This window comes from Rattus norvegicus, chromosome 7 (genome assembly GCF_036323735.1).
Source record: "Rattus norvegicus strain BN/NHsdMcwi chromosome 7, GRCr8, whole genome shotgun sequence".
Lineage (NCBI taxonomy): Eukaryota > Metazoa > Chordata > Mammalia > Rodentia > Muridae > Rattus > Rattus norvegicus.
This window is the reverse complement of record NC_086025.1, coordinates 110272203-110295498: the sequence shown is the minus strand read 5'-3', so window position 1 is coordinate 110295498 and position 23296 is coordinate 110272203. Positions and strand designations below refer to the sequence as shown.

At 49.2% G+C, this 23296-nt stretch overlaps 1 protein-coding gene across 2 annotated transcripts; it reads right to left on the bottom strand.

Annotated features, from left to right (window-relative positions):
• Positions 1-46: 46 nt before the first annotated feature.
• Positions 47-23192, bottom strand: Ppp1r16a (protein phosphatase 1, regulatory subunit 16A). Of its 2 annotated transcripts, none has more exons than XM_063263876.1 (11): positions 13517-13593; positions 3856-4851; positions 3210-3280; positions 2985-3130; positions 2048-2151; positions 1850-1974; positions 1636-1761; positions 1476-1551; positions 1266-1395; positions 953-1115; positions 47-670 (listed from the first exon to the last, which is right to left on the bottom strand). In XM_063263876.1, the coding sequence occupies exons 2-11, from the start codon at positions 4115-4117 to the stop codon at positions 296-298; spliced, it is 1578 nt and encodes a 525-aa protein (XP_063119946.1). In that variant the 5' UTR covers positions 4118-4851; positions 13517-13593; the 3' UTR covers positions 47-295.
• Between the last annotated feature and the right edge of the window lie 104 nt (positions 23193-23296).

Here is a 23296-nt window from a genome sequence, read left to right as displayed (position 1 = left end):
CCGGGCATGGGTGGCTCCTAACCAGTGAGACACATGGGAAGAAGGCTCAGTGGCAAACAGCCTTTATCAAGAGTCACAAAATAAGCAGTCTGTGGCCTAAGGCCCGTAAGTAGAGCTCTGCATAGTCCGTCCCTGAGCAAGGTGGCCAGTGTCCTGGGCTGGGAGGGTGATGGGGCTCTGTGCCAGCTCCCCTACAGCACTGGGGTATGTGCTGAAGTGGATCACCAGGCCAGAGATCATGAGGAAGCCCTGGCTGGGCAAGGGGTTGAACCCTGCCATACTGAGGAATCACATTTCACATGAGCAAACAGCATGGCCTCTTCTCCACAGACGCCTCCTCCGAGGGGGCAGTGAGCTTGAGCAGGGGTGGGTCTCCACTTGTGCTGAAGCCACACTCAGGCTGGGAAGTCTCGGTGTCGACAGACAGGCCAGGCTCACAGGTCCCCGGCCCTTCAGGGGCAGGCCGCTGAAGCTTCGCAGCTGCTCGCTGCCGTTTAAGCTCTGCCAGCGTGTGGTGAGCCTTGTCCCGGATGAGGGCATCAGGGGAACAGCTCTCCTCAGGACTCAGATGATAGGACACACTCCGATCTAGACGCTTGGAGTACAGGTGTCTCCCTGGGGGTGCCCCTACTTGGCCATTGTGTGGTCTGGCCACCTCAGGGCTGTCATCCTGTGGGCAGAGCCAAGACCCCAGAGGCCATGAGGAGGTGCTTGTTCTCACCTATACCAGCCTCGGGCTCCAAGTTGTGTGAAGTGGTGGTAGAGGGACAGATGTGAGCGTGGGAGGGTCAACAGCGTGCACCTGAGTAGCACTAACCCATCTAGAAGCACGGGTCACTGGAGCTACCACCTCCATAGGGGCCTCACTAGGATGCACTAGGCACTAAGTGATCACACACACACACACCAAGACTGGTGGGGATATGGGACAGGACGGAGTCAGCATGCTCACCTCTGGGGGCTGCAGCCGGAGTTCAGCATCTGTCTGCCTGTCCTCATCCTCGAGAGGTTCTGGACTGGTGACTGGTGGCTGTTGCCACACAATGGCCTCTTGGGCATGCTCCTTGCGATACAGGTTGGTGCGATGTGTCAGGCTCACTCGCCTCACCACCTTCCTGTGCGGGAGGATGTTGAGACACCATCATCCATCTCACAACCACTGCCCACTAATGCCAGTGGGGCTCCACTGCCAGCTGATGTCCATGGGGCGGGGTTGGGGAAGCCAAGGTCTCGGCAGGTGACTGGTGACCACAGCAGAGGCTTACCCGCGGCTGCCTGCACTAGAGGTGCGGCGGCGCAGCAGGGAGCGCTGGCGGCCCTGGGCACGCAGGAGTGCATCCTGTTTGTGCTTGAGCTCCAGCAGTTTGGCTCGTACCTCCTCATCACCACACACATCTGAGAAGAGATGGACAGAGGTGTCACAGGCATGTTCATGGCCACTCCCTTCCCTCAGATGTAGGCAACCCCACACTCACCAAGGGGTGTCTCGTCCATCAGAGATTTTCCATTCAGATCAGCCCCATGTGCCACAAGCAATTCTACCAGGTGTACCTGCAGGCAGCCAGCAGCAGCTGCTTGGCTGAGGGCTCTAGCTAGAGCCAGGAACCTACCCTCTCCCTGCTCCTGTGTACTCACCTGGCCCCAGTAAGCTGCAGCATGCAGAGGCTCCCAGCCATCATGGTCCTTAGCGCTCAGGCTAGCTCCTTGCTCCAGTAGCAGGGTAGCCACCTCACTGAACCCATTAGCAGCAGCGATGTGCAGCTGCGGGCAGACCACTCAGCCCTGAATCCCTGAACCCCTTCCAAGTACCTGCCCCAGGACAAACATCCCCAAGTGACTGAGTTCTCACCAGAGTGGCCCCATGATCCAAAGGGTCATTGAGGTTGGCCCCAGCATGCAGGAGGTTCTGGAGGTCATTCAGCATGCACAGCTCTGGCACTGCCCTGGCCTCCTCAATGCTGTCCTGGGTGATACCTGAGAAGCAAGCTGGCTCAGAGAAGGCATGACCTAGGGCACCACCCCCTGCAGGCAGGCACAGCACACTCACCACGATTGGCCATGGCAGTCTCGAGGTAATCCAGTGTCTGTTCATCCTCACACAGGTCGTAGGGCATATTCCCATCTGTATTGACTGCAAGGAGATCTGCACCACTACAAAGAAGATAGACAAGCCACCAGCCTCAGCCACCATACAACAGCTCCTCAAACCCCTTGCATCAAGTTTCCCCTCAATGGTGGCCTCAGCCTAGCACTGTCTTTGGGAAGAGAAGACAGGAAGGAAGAAAACAAAGCCCTAGCTCCTGCAAGAAAAGCTGGCCTCGGGCCTGACTACTACCCCCTACTAAACCCTGTCTTCAAGCTAGACTTAGCAACCTCTATCCAACCTGTAGTCTTTATTCCTCCAGGCCTCAGGTTTATGACCCCCATCTACCCCATAAATATAGGAGAGGCACTTATGGACGTGCAAGGGCTCTGGGGTGCCTAGAACACAGAAGAGGTGCCTAGGCATGGTGGAAGAGCAGATCTAGACAGATGCCTGTAGTCCAACAGCAGCTTCAGAGGAGCCCCAGAGACCTGTTAGCTACATACCCCTGATCTATCACTAAGGGCTACACTCATCTGTTCACACAAGGATGACCAAGCTTCTATACCTGACCTAATGGAGACGCTCCTAAATCTAGTAAAGCCACTAGCTTCCTCTGCTCCACCTTAGGGGTAAAGGCTTCTTTTGTATCCAGGCACTTCCTCCTAGACACGGCTGGTCTCCTCATTCCCCTTCCCTCCTTTAACAAGTCCATCCTCAACACTGACCAAATGGCATTTGACTATGGAGAGGCCCTTGGTCCAGAGTTGGAAGTCTAGCCTGCCAGGCAGACCAAAGAACCCTCTGGGATCCCAGGTAGGGTTGACAGAAAAGGTAAGGACAGAAGAAGCATCCCAGATGGGTCACGTGAGCCACCATGTGTATACCCAGCAGGTCCTACCGTGAAATAAGGAGTTCCACCAGATGCAGATGGCCGCAGGTAGCTGCCGCATGCAGAGGTGTCCAGCACTCACTGTCTCGAGCATTGACATCAGCCCCAGCCTCCAGGAGCTGCTGTACCATCTCTTGGAAGTCATCAATGCAGCACTGCAAACAAGCAACCTAAGCCCCAAACCCTGATCCCCAGCTAGGCCAGGCAGCCCACCCCACTCCTGCCGGCGCTTACCTGGTGCAGTGCAGTCAAGCCATCCTCATTGGCCAGGTTGGGGCTAACCCCACTGGTAAGGAACTGGCGGACTGCAAGAAAAGGAAGGCAGGAAGGGTCCTCAAGAGATACCAAGTGCCTCTTCCCTCAGGCCCCAGAAGTTATAAGCATGGGGAACAGTGAAGAGAAGAGAGCCCACTAAAGTTAGACTTGTCTTTGTACTGGGAAGACTAGGGGAAAAGTCAAAGCAGGGCCAGGGAAAGTGTGTAGTAGTGCCAGGCCATGTGTGTTCTAGGACCCACTCCATCTCTAACCAGAAATGAACAACGCTGTCCTACTCTCCAGAGTTGGGGCTTAGAAGGCATACATAAAGGGAAAGGATTCGTGGGACACACTGTTGAGAGGCATGAGACTTCAGTATTAGATTTCTCTGCAACCTCCGATGTGTCTACCCGTGGTCCAGCCCTCCTATGACCTGACTCCTCACAGAAAGACCTCTTGCATCCACCCCTACTAAGGACAGTTCACTATCAGTATCAGAGCTGTGGCTGGAGCCCAGGAGCTAGAGACAGTTCTAGGTCTAGTTCTGAGCCAACACCAAGCAGGGCCACACCCAGACAGGTGGGAGTGCCTGCTGTGCTCTGCCCTAGGACTCAAGCACACTCACCTTCCTCCAGGTCGTTCCGGGCAGCAGCCTCCAGAAGGGCAATGCTGGGAGGGAAGTGGACCTGCTTCTGAGGCTTGAGGCCAGCTACCTCCTTCCTTGGCCGCTCCCCATGGCCCTTCTTGTTACCATGGGCCTCCTTCTCAGCCTGGGCCCACATTTTTACCTGCTGGGCACGTCGCTTCTGGGCATGCTTCAGCCGCTCCTGGGTGCTCATCCTGCCTACCATGGGCATCTCTGCCAGCAGCTCCAGGTGCTCGGCCATGGTGGTGGATGTCTGCCCACAGGACGTCTTGGGGCACCACGATTTGGGTTTGGGGGGCCAGGACAAGCCTGAAGGGTGGGGCAGCTGGCTGGACTGGCACCCTTGGGGGCATCCCCTTTCTGAGACTTGGTGCCCTCTGTCCCTGGCAAGGCTGAGATGGGAGGCCCCACACTGTGACCAGGCCCAGCTGCCCTAAGGGGCAGAGCCCAGCCAGGGAGGACAGTGTGGCATGGGGTGGGGTGGAAGGTGTGTAAGTGGGGATGCCTGCAGTCGTTCCCCAGGCAGGACTGACACCTCAAGTGTTCAGCTGGCCGGGCCTCTGTACACAGCGCCTCGCCTCCCTCTTGGGGTCAGGGTGCACAGCCTGTGGGAAGTAGCCCTAAGACCTGGCCAGCCTCAGTCCAGGGTCTGAAGCTAATTACCCAGATAACAAAGTTCCAGCTTCCTGGCACCCTGCCTAGGACAATGGAGGGCAGGGCCAATCAGCAGCAAGGCCCTGGCGGCCCCTGGGAGCCTCTGCTCTTCTTCCATGCTGGCTGCCCTCAGTCCTCTGGCTGGTTTTTCAGTCAGCACAACAAGGTCTAACAAGCTATGGCAGCAGAGGCCAGGGAGTATGGTCAGTCCTGGGATTCCAGCCTCCAGCGTCCAAGGGTAACAATCTCTAGGCAGCCAGGAGACAGGAGGTCTGTCAATATTTTCTCAGGGGAACCTCCCCTTCCAGCCGTCACACACACCTAAGGAGTAAATACGAATAAGGAAACACGTCAAGGTCAGCTCACGGGAAGAGGCTCTAAGGCAGCCCTGAGTAGAACCCATCCTATCCCCCAGCACACTGAAAGTCAACAGTATATGGGGGTGGGGGGTTTCCTCTGCTTTACTCCTCCCCAATAACTAGGGAAGAGTGGGGCATAGGCTATTTCAGGGCTTACCCATCCCTTTCAGATGGGCTGTGCAGTGTAAACAGTAAAGCAGAGCTGGCTGGGCTCTCTAGGGCTTGCATAAGGACTGTCAGACTCTACTGACTGAGTTTCCTGTAGTTCACCATCTGCCTTGCTCCCATCAGGAAGCCAGCTCAGTCCAGTCACTATTTCTGCTATGAGTGGCACTCAGCTGAAGTCACAAGGACCCTAGTATCCTCAGGGAAGAGGAATTAAGAGCTGTCTCCCCTGCCACCATCATTGGACAAAAGGAAAGACACCCTGATGTCCTTGTCTTATAGAAGAGAAATCAACCCAAGGACAGCAACCACTTCTCAAGCAGAAGACATGCTGGCTGTTGTTCCTCTCATCTGAGCATGTACGTGTGGAGACGGCTCTCTGTCTGCTGCTGGGAGATGAGCAAGACTTCTAGCCACTCCAGGCTCCCCAGAAGGCCCTGTCTTCCCCAGTACATAGTCCTTAACCCTGGTGGCCCACCTTCATGACCTTTTTTGGAATTTGCCTGAGGATAAACTCTTATGTGATCTAGGATATCACCACAAGGGACCCCAGTAAGCCTAAGCTTAACCTACACATGCAGCCCAGTGAAATGGTTCTTACTCTAAGGGTGTTCCCCTAGCAGGCTGAGCTCTAAGCTTTCCATTCTGATTCCAGGAGCTGTCTACATGGCTTCCCCCCAGAAGCCAGCCTCAAAGGGAACAGGCCAGCTAAAAGCCAGTGGGCTCTTCTGAAGTTCTAGGAAAGAGCAACTCTGGCAAGATCTGAATCTTGGCTGACCCAGCTGGACCCGACTAAGGTGTGGTTCCTCTCCTAGTCTGCCAGAGTCATGAAGATGGCTAATCTACCAAGGCCTGATAACCACGGCAACAGTTCTACCACATGGTCACACCAACACCAAAAGCGGGCTGAGGAGGGCAGCTCCTGCTCTACTCCGCATATCCCTCCCAGAAGAGATTTTATCTGCAGCAATGGCTGCCACACCCTGGTCTCCCTGAGTATAAACTGGGATGATAGTAAGTGCTTGCTAAAATCTATTTGGCTGGCTGTGAAAGCTACAGGAACTGACTCCAGCAAGTCTGAGTACCCCAGACCCACACGAAGGGCATATTGGGACATCTTTATCAGATGTTCAAATGTTCCCCGCTGTTCTGCAACGACAGCTTCTCACTCCATGTGTAGCCAGCACTGCCCTGTGTGTCACTGCATGCAGCCTTTAGCCTGCCGCATGGTGTCTGTAGTGAGAGCCAGAGCCTGACAGCTGTCAAGGGGCCAGAACACATAGGAACGAGGAAAGGTAAAGATGGAGACAGACGGCCCCGAAATGGGAACAACGGACAGATGTCCAGAAAAAGGGCAGAAAAGAGGAGAGGAAAGGTTCAGAGAAGAGCTATGGAGTGGGGAAAAACAAAAACAGTGTACAAGAGAGCACACGTCACACCCCTCTGGAGGTGCATCTCCAGACCTGGAGTGTTTCTGTCTGATGCCATCTACTGGTCATCCTTCCACACTAAAGCCCATTCAGCAAGCAGAGCAAGGAGCAGAGAGGAGAAAGCCCTTCTGTCTCTGGCTGCACATCACAAGGCGAGCTGACAAGACGGTGGGTAGCAATGAGGCAACTGATGAAAGAGTCCCTTGCGGTAGCAAGATGACATCAACCAGCAGGTCTGTGGCAAGAAAAGTACCCCCCCTAAAGAGCTACAGTTATGAGGCAGGCAGATGAAACCCTGCCAGTCTGTAGAATGATGTCTATGTACTCGTTTCTGCCACAAGTCAAAGCAGATGAGTGGATGAAGAGAGGGGCTTCAACACACTGGCGTGGGTGTGGAAGCTGACAGGATTCTGGGTAAATGAACTCCTCTTCTTCTTCACACCCAGGAAGGCTAGGAGTAAAAATGGCACAAGTGAATCTCAGTGGGCTGATGGCTGTCCAGAGAGCACAGGTGGAGATCAGCACAATCCTGCTAAGCGACCGGGGAACGAATGGAAGGAAGGAAGCTCTAGTCTCATGGTTTGTACCCTGGGTCCATAGGCTGTGCCTGACCTCATAGTAGAAAATGGGTTGAAAATTTTTGTCACAATGACTGTGGCTCACAGTTCAGGGCATCCGCCGTGTTCTGTCAAGCCCAGCTCTAAGAAGCTCACTCCTACATTGTACAGAGAGCCACAAAGTACCTGGCATGCCCTGGTCACTCACTGCAAGCAACACTATAAAATAAAACAATGGATACCTGGCCACTGATGAGAGGAACACAGCTAAAAAAGCCCTAGAAGGTGTTATGGAGAAGTCCTTGATACACTGTGTGGGTCACTTTCTTTCTTTCTTTTTTTCTTTTTTTTTAAATAAATCTTTTTTTAACATTTATTTATTTATTATGTATACATCATACAGCTTTCTGCCTGCATGTATGCAACTACAGGCCAGAAGAGGGCACCAAACCTGATTATAGGTGGTTGTGAGCCACCATGTGGTTGCTGGGATTTGAACTCAGGACCTCTGGAAGAGCAGACAGTGCTCTTAACCTCTGAGCCATCTCTCCAGCCCCGTGGGTCACTTTCTATCAAGCGGATACAATAACTAGAGTCACCTGGGAAGGGGGAACTGAGGTAAACTGAGAAAATGCCTGGTCATTCTGGCTTATGGGGCACATTTTTCACAGCTGATAAATATGCGAGGGCCCAGCCCACTGTGGGCGTGGCACCCTGAACAGGCGGTCCTGGGTTACATAAGCAGGCAAGCTAAGGAAGACATCAAGGTCAAGGCAGTAGCAGTGTTCCTCTGTGGCTTCCCTAGATAGTGGTGCGCAGGCTCCCTCAATCTGTCTCTGGTCATTATTTTATCACAGCAACAGAAACCTAAGTAAGATATCATACTATGATGAAAGGAACTCTAAGAAATAGTGTTTGTTCAGTTATGAAAAAGATATAACATCAGGTTGGAGATGGCTCAGCGGTTAAGAACACTTACCAATCTTGGCAGAGGACCTAGGTTCAGTTCCCAGCACCCATATCAAATAGATCACCTGTAACTCCAACTCCAGGGAATTTGAAGCCCTCTTCTGGCCTCCAGAGACATTTTACACACATACACAAACCCATACTCCTACATAATTAAAAATAAATCTGCTGTGTGTGATACATAACTGTAATCTCAGCACTCAGGAGGCAGGTGGATCTCTGTGAGTTTAAGGCCATGCTGGTGTACAGAGTGAGTTCTGGACCAGTCAAAGCTACATGAGACCTGTCTCCAAAAATAAACAAATAAACAATATATTTTTAAAAAATATTAAAAATAAAGGCTGGAAGCCAGGTGGTGGTGCACTCGGGAGGCAGAAGCAGGTGGATCTCTATGAGTTTGAGGCCAGCCTGGTCTACAGAGTAGGTTCCACATCAGCCAGCAATACACAGAGAAGCCCTGTCTCAAAAAAACTAAACTAACAAAGACTGGAAGATGGATCAATATCTTTGAGCAGTTAAGAGCACTGGCTGCTCTTCCAGAAGACAGGTTTCATTCCCAGCATCATATGGTGGCTCAGAACCATCCATAACTCCAGTCTCAAGAGACCTGCTACCCTCTTCTGGCTTCTGGGAGCACTTTGTGCAAGTGGTACACATACAGACATGCAGGCAAAATACTCATACACATAAAAATAAATTTTACAACAGCAATCTTCAATAAAAGTTCAGAGTGGGGCACATGGTAAACCCGAGACCTCTAGCAGCTAAAGGGCCTGAGGTGAAAAGACTGCCTGAGCACCTGAGCCCATCCCTGGTAACATGCTGAGTTGCCGTCTCAGAAACCACAGTGCGGCTCTACAATAGAGTGCTTGTCTAGTACACAAAATCCCGGGTGCCATCCCCACTACTACAAATACATACACAAAGTTACTGTGCATTTATAATTATAAACATGAGAAAAAGATAGAAAAAAGGAGAAATGGGAACAGAGCTGGGGAAGTACTTATGCTTGATAAAATGTAACTGAACTTGGACCATGTGAAAATTAGTCTCTGCAGAAACTATGTTAAGAGCTCTGAACGGGGCAAGGTGAGCATAAAGTGCCCCTGCACAGGTATAACTTGGCACCTGGAGGAAGAAAAGCACACAAACCCTGGGCAAAAGAAGGGCAGGGAATATAGGTAAGGCCACCCAGCCAACCAAACAAGACTCTTATCTTCTTGTGCTGTGGAAGTTGAGAAGGCCCTCAAATCAAGGAGAGACACAGTTAGACAGCAGAGACTGAAGGAGGGAAAGTGGTAGGGCAAGGAAATAGCCCACAAGCAGGAAGACAGGAAACAGTGGAAATTAGAAGGAACAGGACTGGAAACATCAGAAAGTGACAAGGGAGGAAAGGGCCAAGAGGGCAGATGGAGGGCCCTCAGAAAGACTGTTGGCAGTTAGAGAAGTCCAGAGTAAGTGCCCGAGTGGAAGTGGTCGGCATGGATATAGGCAGAAACCATCAGCTGGTAAGGAACTAGGTGGCAAGAAGGCCCCTCAGAACACATGTGGACAAAAGAGAGTCAAATTGGGGAAGGACTTAAGTGCTGGCAGTGGAAAGTTCCCTGGGAAACAAGAATCTCTCTTCACACCAAAATAAACTCCAGACAGCACACACCTGGCCTTAAGAAAAGCCAAAAGAGTACAAGGAAAAGGAAAAAAATGTTTCATAATCCTAACACACACACACAGACAGCAGGCGCGCGCGCGCGCGCACCCACACACACACACACACACACACACACGACACAAAACCCAAAAACTGAAAGGAAAGCCCTCAAATCAATTACACTTAGTTTTCAAACAATCTGCATTATAAAAAGGAGACAAGGGCTGGAGAGATGGCTCAGTGGTTAAGAGCACCCAACTACTCTTCCAGAGGTCCTGAGTTCAATTCCCAGCAACCACATGGTGGCTCACAACCATCTGTAAAGAGATCCGATGCCCTCTTCTGGTGTATCTGAAGACAGCTACAGTGTACTTATATATAATAAATGAATAAATCTTTAAAAAAAAAAAAAGGAGACAAAATAAAGCCTATAAGGCATACTAGGTACACTGGCTCAAGGCTGTAATTCTAGAAGTCAGGAGGCTAGGATATGAGGATCCCAAGTAGGCCAGCCTGGGCAGGAATAAGATTCTAGTTTCGGGGTTGGGGATTTAGCTCAGTGGTAGAGCGCTTGCCTAGGAAGTGCAAGGCCCTGGGTTCGGTCCCCAGCTCCGAAAAAAAAGAACCAAAAAAAAAAAAAAAGATTCTAGTTTCAACAACCAACAATAAACCCTACAAGGTCCAAAGTCAGATGACTAAGCTAGGCATGGTGGTATGCACCTTTAATCCCAGCAGTTGGGAGGCAGAGACAGATGGATCTCTGTGAGTTTGGGGCCAACTTATCTACATTCTGAGACTCGGTGGACCTTAGGCACAGGCCTCACAGAAGTTCTCACAGCTCTCAGCATGCTAAGATCCCTGCAGCTCAGCAGCAGCCTTCCAGAGGGAGTAGCACTTGCAAGGGAACCCCTCGCCAGAGCACTGGCTTAAATAGGAAGAGAGCTTTTGACCTACACCCACATGTCTTCAAGGCCTGAAACCCAACAACAGCTTTAATGAAGTTGCCAGTGAGCCCACATCCTCTCTTGAGAGACTCAAGTTTCTTCCCCCCCCCCCCCCCCCCCCCCCCGAGCTGGGGACCGAACCCAGGGCCTTGCGCTTCCTAGGTAAGCGCTCTACCACTGAGCTAAATCCCCAGCCCCGAGACTCAAGTTTCTTAATGCTGCTCCCACCCCACTGGCATTGCCCTCAGTAGATTCCCATCTCACCCCAAGAGCTCTTTGTTCCTTGCTATACTTGCAAAGCACTGTCTCCTCCTCTCCCTGGGGTCTCAGCCCACCCCTAACCCCCATTCTTTAGCGGAATTCCTGATGGTCTGGGTATTCTCCTGGGTAATCCTGCATGTTTCTGCCACCTCACAGCCTTGGCCTCTTCCTCCTCTGTCTCAACTGTACCTTCCATCTAGTTTTCACCCGTAGATGTCTTCACCTGCAGTCTCAATGCAAACCCCCCATTCTTCTCCTGTCTCTCCTATGACCTGAACCCAAGCCCAACATTCCAGCACTCACACCTCACAGTGCTATTCTTACCCCCGTTCTCACCTCCACCCCAACCAGCCTCAGCTCTGAGTTCTCTGACCAGAGCTCTAGCACCATTGAGGAACCAACAGAGCTATGAACAAAACCACATAGAGCTGCCTGGTCCTGAGTGTGGGAGCCGGTCACCTAGATGTACAGAATCCCACTGTTTCCTTCACTTTATCTCTCCTAGGCTGAAACAAAAACAAACGCAACAGAAGAGCCTCTGCCTCTATCATGAGATCATCCCAAAATACAAATACTAAAAAACTTAGCAAAACGCATGCACAGAGAACCATAAAACAATATAGAAAGACAAGAAACAAGACCTAAGTAAATGAAGGAAGACAGACGCCTTGACTGTGGTCAGAAGACTCGGGAGTGAAAAATCCCCCCACCCCCCAAGCTCGTCTGCACCTATGCAGTTCCCAGCAGTACATTTAAAACTCATAATGCGGGGGCTGGAGAGATGGCTCAGTGGTTAAGAGCACTGACTGCTCTTCCAGAGGTCCTGAGTTCAAATCCCAGCAACCACATGGTGGCTCACAACCATCTGTAATAAGATCTGATGCCTGGGGGCTGGGGATTTAGCTCAGTGGTAGAGCGCTTACCTAGGAAGCGCAAGGCCCTGGGTTCGGTCCCCAGCTCCGAAAAAAAGAACCAAAAAAAAAAAAAGATCTGATGCCTGGTGTGTCTGAAGTCAGCTACAGTGTACTCACATACATAAAATAAATAAATATTTTAAAAAAAACTCATAATGCAAATGTGCATGAATAGGCAGAACAATCAGGAAAAAGGAAATTCTGGTTTACCTATGTAATTACACATTACAGTTGATTATGAAACTCAGTACCTGAGCCCCAGAAATGTTTGCTTAAGGATAAAGAAACAAGCCAGGGAGCCGGAAAAGGTTCAATGACAAGTAGCAAATTCTGCAGCTCACTGGCCAGTTAGTTTAGCCAATCACTGAGCTCCAAGTTTAGTGAGCGACTGTCTGAAAAAATAAGGGATAGTCCTGCACGGTGGTGAGCACCTTCAATCCCAGGACTCAGGAGGCAGAGGCAAAGAAAGTGCTATGAGCTAAGGCAGTCTGGTCTGCATAGTGAGTTCCAGGTCAGCCAAGGCTACACAGGAGACCCTGTGTCAATAAGGAAGTAAATAAAGGAGAGCAACTAAGGCTAATGCAACCTCTGGCTTCTCCAAGTACATGCACACATGTGCACACACACACTTTAGCACACAGGCGCACACAAAGAAGTAAACCACCGCCAGGAATGTAGCACAGTTGGTAGGCTCTTGCCTGGTTCACTGCTCATCGTGTCATCAAACCAAGTGAGTATATGCCTATAATCCTGACACTTGGTGGGTAGAGGAAGGAGGATCAGAAGTGAAAAGTCATCCTGGGCTATATAGCAAGTTTGAGGCTATCATAGGCCACATGAGACCCTGTTTCAAAAAATGATAAAGAAACCAGTGAGAACCAGGCATGGTAGCTCATGTCCATAATCCCAGCATCTTAAAGCCAGGTATGGTGGTACATGCCTTTAATCTTAGCATTCGAGAGACAGAGGTAAATTTGAGGCCAGTCTGGTCTGCCAGTCCATTCCAAGACAGCTAATGCTATGTAGAGAGACCCTGCCTCAAAAGACAAGGAAAAAAAAAAAAACAATAAGGGAAACAAGCCCTTAGATTTATCTGCAAAACCGTCAAAGAGGTTGTTTCCATAATCTGTACAGGAAGCTGAGGGCAGAACTTAGTAATGCTTAAGTTGTTACATAGTGAGACTGTATCTCAAATACTGACAGTAGTATTTTACATTGTTTTATTTTTAGTATGTATGTGTGTGGACGTAAGTACAGGTACCTGTGGGGCCAGAAGAGGACATCAGACCCTGGACACTGGAGTTACAAGTAACTGCTTGATCTCTCTGAACCATCTCAAACATCAATAACAGTCGTGATCCTTTACCCAAGTGAGCTGTACATCTACAGGTAAAACTACAGGTAGTCAGTCAGTCCATGAAAAGAAAGTTACTATCAACAGCCCCAAGGGCAGACAAAGTAAGTGTGAGACACAGGCAGCAAAGGCATAAAGAAAATGGAGTCCCATGCCCTACTGTAAATGGCGCTACTCTTCAGAAAATAGGTCAGCGGGTTCTTAAAATGGGGCGTGGGATGCCCAGAGCATGAGGGTAGCATGCAGAGCAGACTTGGTTCTCCCCTCAGTACCAAAAACAAAACAAGTAACAAAGCAGGGCAAGGCAGCACACCTAGAAGCCCAGCTCAGGATGAGAGTGCGAGCTTCGAGGTAAAGGAGGAGGCAGTGGTGCTGCACACCTTACCTTAGTTCCAGCTCTCGGGAGGGAGAGCAGGCAGATCTGAGTTCAAGGCCAGTCTGCTCTAAGAGTGATTTCTAGAACAGCTAGGACGACATACAGAAACACTATCTCAAAAAAGAGCAACAACGACAAAAAAAAAAAAAAAAAGAAAACAACAATGAGGAAAATACCTAAACATGCACCTACCACAGGACCAGAAACTAAAGTGGACAATCATCTCAAAGAAATACAGTCTGCATTGGGGAGGTGCTCAGTGGTTAAGAGCACACACTTTTCATCAATTCCCAATGCCTGCGTTAGGCAGCTAACTCGAGTTCCAGGGAATCTGACCCCATTTGATTTTGCTGAGTATATATGTGCATATATTCACCATATGCTTAAATGAATAATACTAATAATAATTTTAAAACTCTAATATGGCCGGGCAGTGGTGGCACACACCTTTAATCCTGTACTCAGGAGACAAAGGCAGGTGGATCCCTGAATTCAAGACCAGCCTGATCTACACAGCAAGTTCCAGGACAGCTAAGACCACACAGAGAAACCCTGTCTCTAAAAACAAAACCAACCAACCAAACAAACAAACAAACAAAAACCCCTCTAATCTTTTCATGAAGTTCATAAAACTTTCATAGAAGTTATAACGGCTAGGAAGTGGAAGCAACCTGTCAGAATGAGATGAACTGCTACAGAACAGTGGTTTGTTCCAGCTGCCGGGGCTGGCTTACCTGGATGCTAACAGCAAAACTGTGGCATATATAAGACTATAGGTAGACTATTCCTAACACATGGTGTACACACACACACACACACACACACACACAACACACACACACACTGTAATACACGAGTGCCCAGAGGTGCTCAGAGTGGGGGTGGGGGCTGGGTGCAGAAGGGCTACTAGACTGTCTTGCTTGACTGCACAGGGCTAACAAGCACACAGAAGTGCAGGTGAAGCTGTGAAACCTGCATAAGTCATGAAGCATGTTTCACCCCTTTGTAATCTGTATCTTGTAGTTAGGTACATTACTTAAGGGGATCTAGAGAAGAGATTTCTTCTTAGTTACTATATGTGACTATCTACTTCAAAAAAGAATGAATAAGAACTGGAGGGGTGGCTCAGTGTTTAAGAGCCCTTGCTGCTCTCCCACAAGACCTAGGTTCAATTCCCAGTACCCACATGGCAACACGACAACTTACAACCATCTTCAACTCCAGTTCCAGGTGATTCAATACCCTCTTTGGGCATTTGCAGGTACCAGGCACATACATTGTGTGCAGGCAGGCAAAAACACTCATATACATAAAACGAAAATTTTTAAGATGCATGTAATTTGCCAACAGCTGGGGAGGCTTAGGCAAGAGTTTAAGGTCAGCTTGGGCCACAAAAGGAGAGTTTACTTTAAAAAAAAAAAAAAAAAAGCTCGTGCTGGCGTAGCTAAAGCTTGTAATCACAGAGCCCAGGAGGCTGAGGCAGAAGATCAGGAGTCCAAGTTCAGCCTCAGGTACACAGTAAGTTCCAGACTCATCCTTTCACTGGGCCATAGAGTGATTCCCTGTCTCAAAAAGGGAAAGGAAAAAAGAAAAGAAAACTGAAAACATAAAAGACCAAATGATTAGGCCAGACCTGGTACACATCTTTGCTCCCAGCACTCTGGAGGCAGGTGGATCTGAGTTTCAGACCAGCCTGGTCTACATAGCAAGCTCCAAGCCAGCCAAGGCTACACAGTAGGACTGTCTCCAAACAACTAAACAAGGGGGGTGTCTGTGGGACAGAACCGTGCCCTAGCCATCTACCCCGGTGATATTCTATGGAATTCCAGGTCCAGGCTTCCCACACAGCTCACTGAAGCTTAGCAGGGCCTTGTCACAGAGGATATGGAAAGCTCTTATCACAGAGCAAGGAACACAGCCTACAGAGTACTTAGTCTCACTAGCAGTAAGAACCAACAGGATGACCTGGGCAGAACTGGGGAAAAGAATTAGTTGTCATATAACCCAGGAGACAAAACTGCCATTAGTAGGCACCTGAAGACAGCCCCAGGAGGCTAGAAGAATAAGTATCCCAGTTTCAAGCCAGAGAAAGTCGAGAATCCACAAGAGAGAGGCTTAGGTTTCTGGGCTCATCTTGTAGAGTCAAGACAACTTCACAACCACTGCTGCAGGCCAACAAGTTTCTCAAGCCAGCTAAGGAGGTTGGTTACCAGCCCCAATCAGGCCTTCCTCCACACCCCAAGACACTTGGTGTCTAAAATCCCTGTCCCTCCCCAGCTTTCTGCTGCAGTAAGGCTCCCCTCCTACCTGCCTGTCTGTCTCTAGACTCCTGCAGAAGCTGTAATGTGTAACTCAGAAGCTCCCCGTGTTCAGCCTCAACCACTCACCAGGCAAGGGACAGAACCCTTAGAAACTGAGCTCATAGCTAGGAGAGTGCTTGCCATGCATGGGTCTGTCCACTGTGTCTCTGCATCCATCACAGTGGTCCCAGAAAGTTCCCTCCCCTTCCTGTTTCATTCACTCAGTCTCTTAATTCAGTCCATAAGTGTGTCTGAGCACAATCTTCTTCTAGAGCAAGACTTTTTCTGGTGCCCAGCATCGTTTAAGAGATGAGTTCAGAGCTAAAATGTGCTCATCCTGTAAAGAACCCAGGGTCTGAGGTCAAGCCAGCAAAGGCTCTACCGTCTCTTCTCCATGCTCCCTGCAGACCACTCACTCTACAAGGGGTCAACTGTCCTACAGCACCCCTAGTCCTAGGGGAGACTGAGTGAGCCTCCAGATGACACAGTCCTGGCTGGCAGCATGACCACAATCCTGGAACAGAGCCAGAACCAGCCAACTGAGCATTTCTCACATCCCTGACCACAAAGGCCTCAGAATAATCAGATTTTTGTTTGTTGTTTAAGACAAGGTCTTACTTTGTAGCCCAAGTTGGCCTCAAACTCACAAAGGTCTGTCTGCCTCTGCCTCCAGAGTCCTGGAATTAAAGGTGCGCACCCCTAGCCCAGCTTCCATCCCACCCCCGAGACTTTGAGATGGGGTCTCTACACTAAGGCCCAGGCCTCCAGCTGTGGAACCCAGGCTGACCTGATTGGCAGAGACCTTCCAGTCTGACCATGCTAAGTGACAAATTACAGGCTTGAGCTACCACTAGCTCACTATTTAGAAGTAACTTGGTGTAGAAGCACAATGGACTTCAAAGCACTTTGTCTGTCCACCTCTGCAACCCAACCTTGGCTACTCAGGTTGCTGGGATGCTCCCACATCCCTGGCGAGTCTGCTCCAGGCTCTGTTGATTCTCATTGGCTAACAGTCAATGACTGGTGTGAACTACATCCTACTTGCATGCTGTGCATTATCAAGATTCTCCTCTCTGGGCAGGCTGAGCTCCAGGCAAGGCTGGTCTACAGAGCCACAGTGAGGTCCAGGCCAGCCAGTGCTATGTAATATGCACACATGGAAATAAGAGGGCAGCTTACATAGGTCCCAGATACACAACTCAAGTCTTCAGGCCCGGCAAGCACCCTCATCTTCTCAGCCATCTTGCCTGCACTCACTGGGGCAACCAAAAGAGCCAAATTAAGAGTACAAAGCAAAAAAATGATTTATTCAATGAAGCCATGTTGGGAAGAAGAACAAAGAGATTTAAGATGACCGACCCCTCCTAAACAGTCCCCTTCCCAGTATGGCCACACTGCTTTCCTCTATACTTGTCTGTTATTGGGACCCTTAGGGCCTAAGCTCTGAGACTTAATATCTTCAGTAACAATCCTAGCACTCGGATCTGAAGTAGGAGGGTAAGTAGTTCAAGGCCATCACTGCATTGCACAGCCACCTGGAAGCCAGTCTGAATTTCGGGAGACTCTGTCTCAAAAAAAAAAAAAAAACGTTTTTAGGTCTCTGCTCTGATCCAGCTCACAGGCAGCTCACGCCTACCTGCGCACGCTCTGGTCTCAGCTACAGTTCTGGTCCTCATCTGAGGCTCTATGTTCTTTTTTTAATACTCTGACTTTCTTGTCATAAACAGGAGAACTATATAAATTCAACTTCCCCCTATTTTTGATGTACAGAAGTGAAAGTTGATTAGCTCAATACCGACAGGGCTAATTGTCCCATGGGAAGGACCCATATATTAGCACATGTAACACTTCAGCCAGCCCAGTACCCATAGCTGAGTAGAGAATGTGGAAGGGCCCTTCCCCAGACATCAAGGGAGACTGGCAATCTTCCTCTTCCACTCCCTTTCCTGTTGCCATCTAGCTCCAAAATAGATCTAACTCAAAGCAACGGGCTGAAGGCTAAAGTGGCAGTGGGCATTTGAAAAAATGCTCAATGAGAGCTGAAGATAACACTCAGTGAGGGTGAGGAGAAGACAAAGGACCTAGTAGCAACTTCCCAGGAAACCTGTGGCAGGTACTGCTCCCCGTCACTGCCCCAGGCACATCTCTCCTGGGCTGCCACCCCCTTGTAAACTGGAAACTAAGGTCTGTCAGACACAAACTTGACAAAAGATTTAAAAAAAAAAAGAAAAAAGGTGAGCTTTGAAGAATAAAGGAAAGCTTGTTCTAGTCCCATAGAGACCAGACTCAAATCCACATGAGGCAGGTCAGAGAGCCTGGGGGCCTCACTGCTGGCTGTGACATACGTTTGGATCTATAGACAGAAAAGGCACAGACGAACAACAATGACAAGCAACCAGAGCTTCCAGGGACTAAGCCACTACCCAAAGACTTTGCATGGACTGACCCTGGACTCTGACCTCATAGGTAGCAATGAATAGCCTAGTTAAAGCACCAGTGGAAGGGGAAGCCCTGGGTCCTGCTAAGACTGAACCTCCAGTGAACGTGATTGTTGTGGGCAGGGCGGTAATGGGGGGAGGATGGGGAGGGGAACACCCATAAAGAAGAGGAGAGGGAGGGATTAGGGGGATGTTTGCCTGGAAACCAGGAAAGGGAGTAACATTCGAAATGTAAATAAGAAATACTCAAGTTAATAAAAAAAAAAAAAAAAGAAAGAAAGAAAGAAAAGGCACAGACATAGGAGTTCCATCCAGACTTAGAACAAGAGAGCATAAGGTCCTACAGTGAACAATGGTTATGCTGAGACTCCCCTTATACTCAGGATCAATGGGGACAATCCCAACACTAACAAAAAAATATGCTTAGCAAATTCCTGAAAACTGGATGGTAGAAAAAAAGAGGTGGGAGCTGGCAGGACACTATGATGGCCCTGAAGCCACCAGGAAGAAGAAGAAAGAAAGCAGCACAGACCGTAGCATAATGGGGTCCAATAGCTCAAGGAAGTCAGCCATGGCACCACACATGGCTATGTCAAGGAGGATGGAAGCCAGCCTCTGCTACTTAGCAAGTCTGAAGCCAGTCTCGGCTATACAGACCCTATCAAAAACAAAACAAACAGACAAAATCCCCAAAAAGGCCAATGTGGTGCAATCCCAGAACTCAAGAAGATCATGCCCAGTTCAAAGACAGCCTGCCCTACATACTGAATTCCAGACCAGCCTGGACTACAGAAGGAGAGCCTCTCACAAAACCTAGCACTAAGGGCTGGGGATGAGTGAGAAAGCAGCTGCCCTTTGAAAATGGTTGTTATTCACAGGGTACAGGAGGTAAGAAATCAAATCCACAGTCAAACGATCTAATCTGCACACCTCACTCTGCAGCGAGATTGATATTATTTCCATTTTTGCATTACAGGACCGTGGACTGCAGTTAACGGATGAGATGTAGCTCTGTGAGCCCAGCAGTAGAAAAGGAAAAGAGCCACATGACTTTGGGCACATTCCCAAAAGAAAAACTGGGAGTCGGTTACCTACACGGTTATATTCATAGCAGCAGCAGTCACAACAGAAAAGAACTGGAAACAATCCAAGCACCATCAACACAGGAACAAACAAGACTGGGCACATTCATACAGTGGAATATTACCCAGCTATAAAAAGGAATGGAACTCTGATACATGCTACAAAGGCGCGAGACGTAAAGGGATGGATTTTGTATGATTTCACCTGTGTGAGGTGCCTGTGCTATGCAGACTCCTAGAAGCAGAGTACAGCATGGCCTTCTGGCATCTAGAGGAGGAGGAGCAGGGATTCTTGTTTCATGGATGCAAACCTTTTATCTTGAACATTTTGGAAACAGAAACATGGTGGTCCACTCCTATAACCACAGGATTTCAGAAGCTCAGTTCCGGGTCAGCCTGACTGTACACGGCAAGACACCATCTCATGAAATAAAAGGCAGAGTGCTGGGGCAGGGTGTGATGGCATATATCTGTAACCCTAACAAGGAGGCGGAGGTAGAGGCATGACAAGTTTAAGGCCACCCTGAGTTATTTAATAAGATCCTTGCTCAAAGGAAGAGAAAAAAAAAAAAAAAAAACCTGAAGTAGTAGGTAACAAGTAGTACTTGCCTAGCATGTGAGATGTCCTGGGTTGTTATACTGGGTTCAATGCACAGCAGCACCAAAACCAAACCAGACATGCATGTATGTGCAGAAACACACACACACACACACACACACACACGCACACACGCACGCACAGTAACATCCTACACCTACTATAGACCATCAAAAGGGTAAAACAGGACTACTTCCATTTTGTTTTCTTGTTTTTTCAAGACAGGGTTTCTTAGTGTAGTCCTGCCTGTCCTGGAACTGACTCTGAGGACCAGGCTGACCAGAGATCTTCCTGCTTCTGCACTCAGAGTGCTAGGATTAAAGCGATGAGCTACCCAGCCCTGCAGATTGTTTATGTGAATTCAGTTTAGGTCAGGAGATAAAAGATGACAGCTAGCCTAGGTGTGGTGGCAAACACTTTAATCCCAACACCAGGGATGCAGAGGCAGATATCTCTGAGTTTAAACCTGGTCTACATAGCAAAATCCAAACCAACAAGGATTATGCAGTGAGACTATCTCAGAAAAAAAAGGGGGGAGGGGGTAAGCAGAGGTATGGGGGACTCAAGAGAGGCTCAGTGGTTAAAAAAGACTTTGCTGTTTTTCTAGAAGACCCAAGTTAAATCCTCAACATCACATCTAGGAGATGATAACTGCCTATAATTCCAGCTCTAGGGGGATCCAGCACCTCTGACCTCCAAGGGCACCTATACTCAACATATGCAGATATACACATACTCATAGTTTAAAATAACAAAAATAAAATTGATCTAAGTGGCTAAGAGCACTAGCTTCTCATTTGGGGTTGGTGGTCCATACCTTTAATCCCAGCATATGGAAGCCAGAGGCTGATACACTTGAGTTTGAGACCAGTCTGGTCTACAGAGTGAGTTCCAGGACAGCCAGGGCTACACAGAGAAACACCCACACTCACAAACAAAGAAAAAGAGCACAGGACCCAGATTCAATCCTCAACACTGACACAGTGGCTCACAACTATTTCACAGGCTATTCAATGCTCTCTGCTGGCCTCCAAGGGCACTGTGCACACATAGTATATAGACATACATACAAGCAAAACACCCAAATAAAAAAATATAATTTTAAAAAACTCTAGTAGGCTAGAGAAAAGGCTCAGAGGTTTATGAGCACTGGCTGCTGTTCCAGAGGACCTAGTTCGATTCCCAGCACCCACACAGAAGTTCCTAACTGTCTGTAACTCAGTCTCAAGGGACCTAGCACTCACTGGAGGCATCCAGTAAGCAGCATTTCTTCATGGTCTCTCCCTCAGTTCTTGGCTCCAGGTTCCTGCCCTGACTTTGTTTCATGATGAACTACAAGCAGTAAGTTGAAACTAACCTTTAAAAAGATTCTAATAAGGACAACTCTTTTTAAAAGTAAGGTTTCTTTCTTAAAGGTCTCCTCTGTATACATACATATATATATACACATATATATATAAATTTTGATTTCTAATCCAGGACTCAGGAAACCATGGGTCAGTCCCCATAAGCAAAAACTGACTTGAAATGACTGGAAAGGAGTCAGATGTCTCTTACACACCTGAGAGGCAGAGACAGGAGAACCACTGCAAATTTGAGGCTAGCCTAAGCTATACTGCAAGTTTAAGGCCAGCTTAGGCTACATAGTGAGACCCAATCTCAAAAACAAATAATACAGGGACTGGTGAGACGGCCCAGAGGTTGAGAGCACTGGTTGCTACTCTTCCAGAGCACCAGGGTTTACTTCCCAGTAATCACATGGTGGCTCACAACTATAAAAATGACAGGGGGTTAGGGATTTAGCTCAGTGGTAGAGCGCTTGCCTAGCAACCGCAAGGCCCTGGGTTCGGTCCCCAGCTCCAAAAAAAAGAAAAAAAAATGACAGTTCCAGGAGACCTATGTAGTTATCTTCTAACCACCTACATGTGTACCATGGCATATACCCACCCCAAACGATAAAGAAATAATACTTAAGAATTATTCCTTTAGGGCTGGAGAGATAGCTCAATGGTTAAGAGCACCAACTGCTCTTACAGAGGACCTGAGTTCAATTCCCAGCAACCACATGGTGGCTCACAACCATCTGTAATGGGATCTGATGGCCTCTTCTGGTGTGTCTGAGGACAGCTACAGTGTACTTACATATAATGAATAAATCTTTTAAAAAAATTATTCCTTTAAAAAAGGAGGTGGGGAACAGGAAGGCCTGGGCCAACAGGGAAGAAAGTCAACCCAGGCATCAGGAGAGGAAAGTCCCCCAAAAAACTTCCTTGGGCAAAAAGTAGCAGCAGAGGCAGACTAGTAGCCCTTCAGAGAGCTGAAAGTCCCGTCACCATGACAACATGAAGCCAGTGGTCTGGGCAGGTTTCACTAGGCCAGCAGTCCCTCAATCAAATCGGCTCCCATACTGGGGTAGTAGCAGCTCTGGTCTCCTTGAAGTGAATCAGGCGCCCTTCTAAAGAGCCAGGGTGCTTAAAGCATGACAAAGCCTCCAAAGAAAACCCCAATCCTAAAAGGGAATACCTAGGGAGCAAAGACACCTAGGAGGGCTCACTGAGGTCTGTCCTCTTGCCTCTACTTGCATCCCCCAAGAAGAAAATGGAAGAAAGAAAGGTGGAGCAGTCCGGGGTCAGCTAACTTTGCTCTATCTCCCAAGTCTGAAGCAAGCCAATACACACTTCTCTTCTGTACCCGTAATAATTAATCCTCCTTGTCTCTAGCCTCTAGCACTGGTTCAGTCAGGAACACGAAGGAGCTCAAACACTTCACAGGCTGATCTACATTCCTCTCCTAATCACAATCCATGAGGCACAGACTCCAGGAAAGGGGCACTTGAAGCCATAAGAGGCTCTAGAATGTGCTTTTTTTCTGAACTCCAAAGCCCACATGAAGCATAGGAAAGTCCCTTCGCTGTCCTAATGTCAGAATGAAGACTGTCGGAGGATTATCCGACTAACAGGTTGCAAGAACTACCTTCACTGATAGGTTTCACAAAACAAAAAAAAACACCCTTCGCTGGCCGCCTAGCTGGCGCCCCTTCTGCAGGCCCCTTGTGACCCGCTCCACTGCCCCGCCAGCACCGGGCCGCAGAAGAACCGGCGCGGGCTCACCGGCCATGCCCCGCCCAGCCGTGCGTGCCCGGCCTTCCCTACGTTCCCATACAGGCCCGACCCTCACTCACAATCGCGGGCCCTCTCACCTGGAACCTCACCCGCCGCTGCCTGAACCGGGCCCGGCCGACCCTGGAGTCCGGCGCTGCTCCAGGCGCCACGGGGGCGGGCCCCGCGCCCATCCTCGCCATGGCAACGCGACACTTCCGGCCCGAGGTGTCCCGAGCGGAAGCCGCGGTGCTGAGTGGGAGTGCTGGGCAG

Excerpts from the sequence above, each read along its gene's own strand:
- Ppp1r16a (XM_063263876.1), bottom strand. The coding sequence starts at position 4,117 with ATGGCCGAGCACCTGGAGCTGCTGGCAGAGATGCCCATGGTAGGCAGG. Across the intron at positions 2,152-2,984 it reads GTGGAACTCCTTATTTCACG|TGGTGCAGATCTCCTTGCAG; the intron begins GTAGGACCTGCT and ends TCTTCTTTGTAG. Across the intron at positions 1,396-1,475 it reads GATGGACGAGACACCCCTTG|ATGTGTGTGGTGATGAGGAG; the intron begins GTGAGTGTGGGG and ends ATCTCTTCTCAG.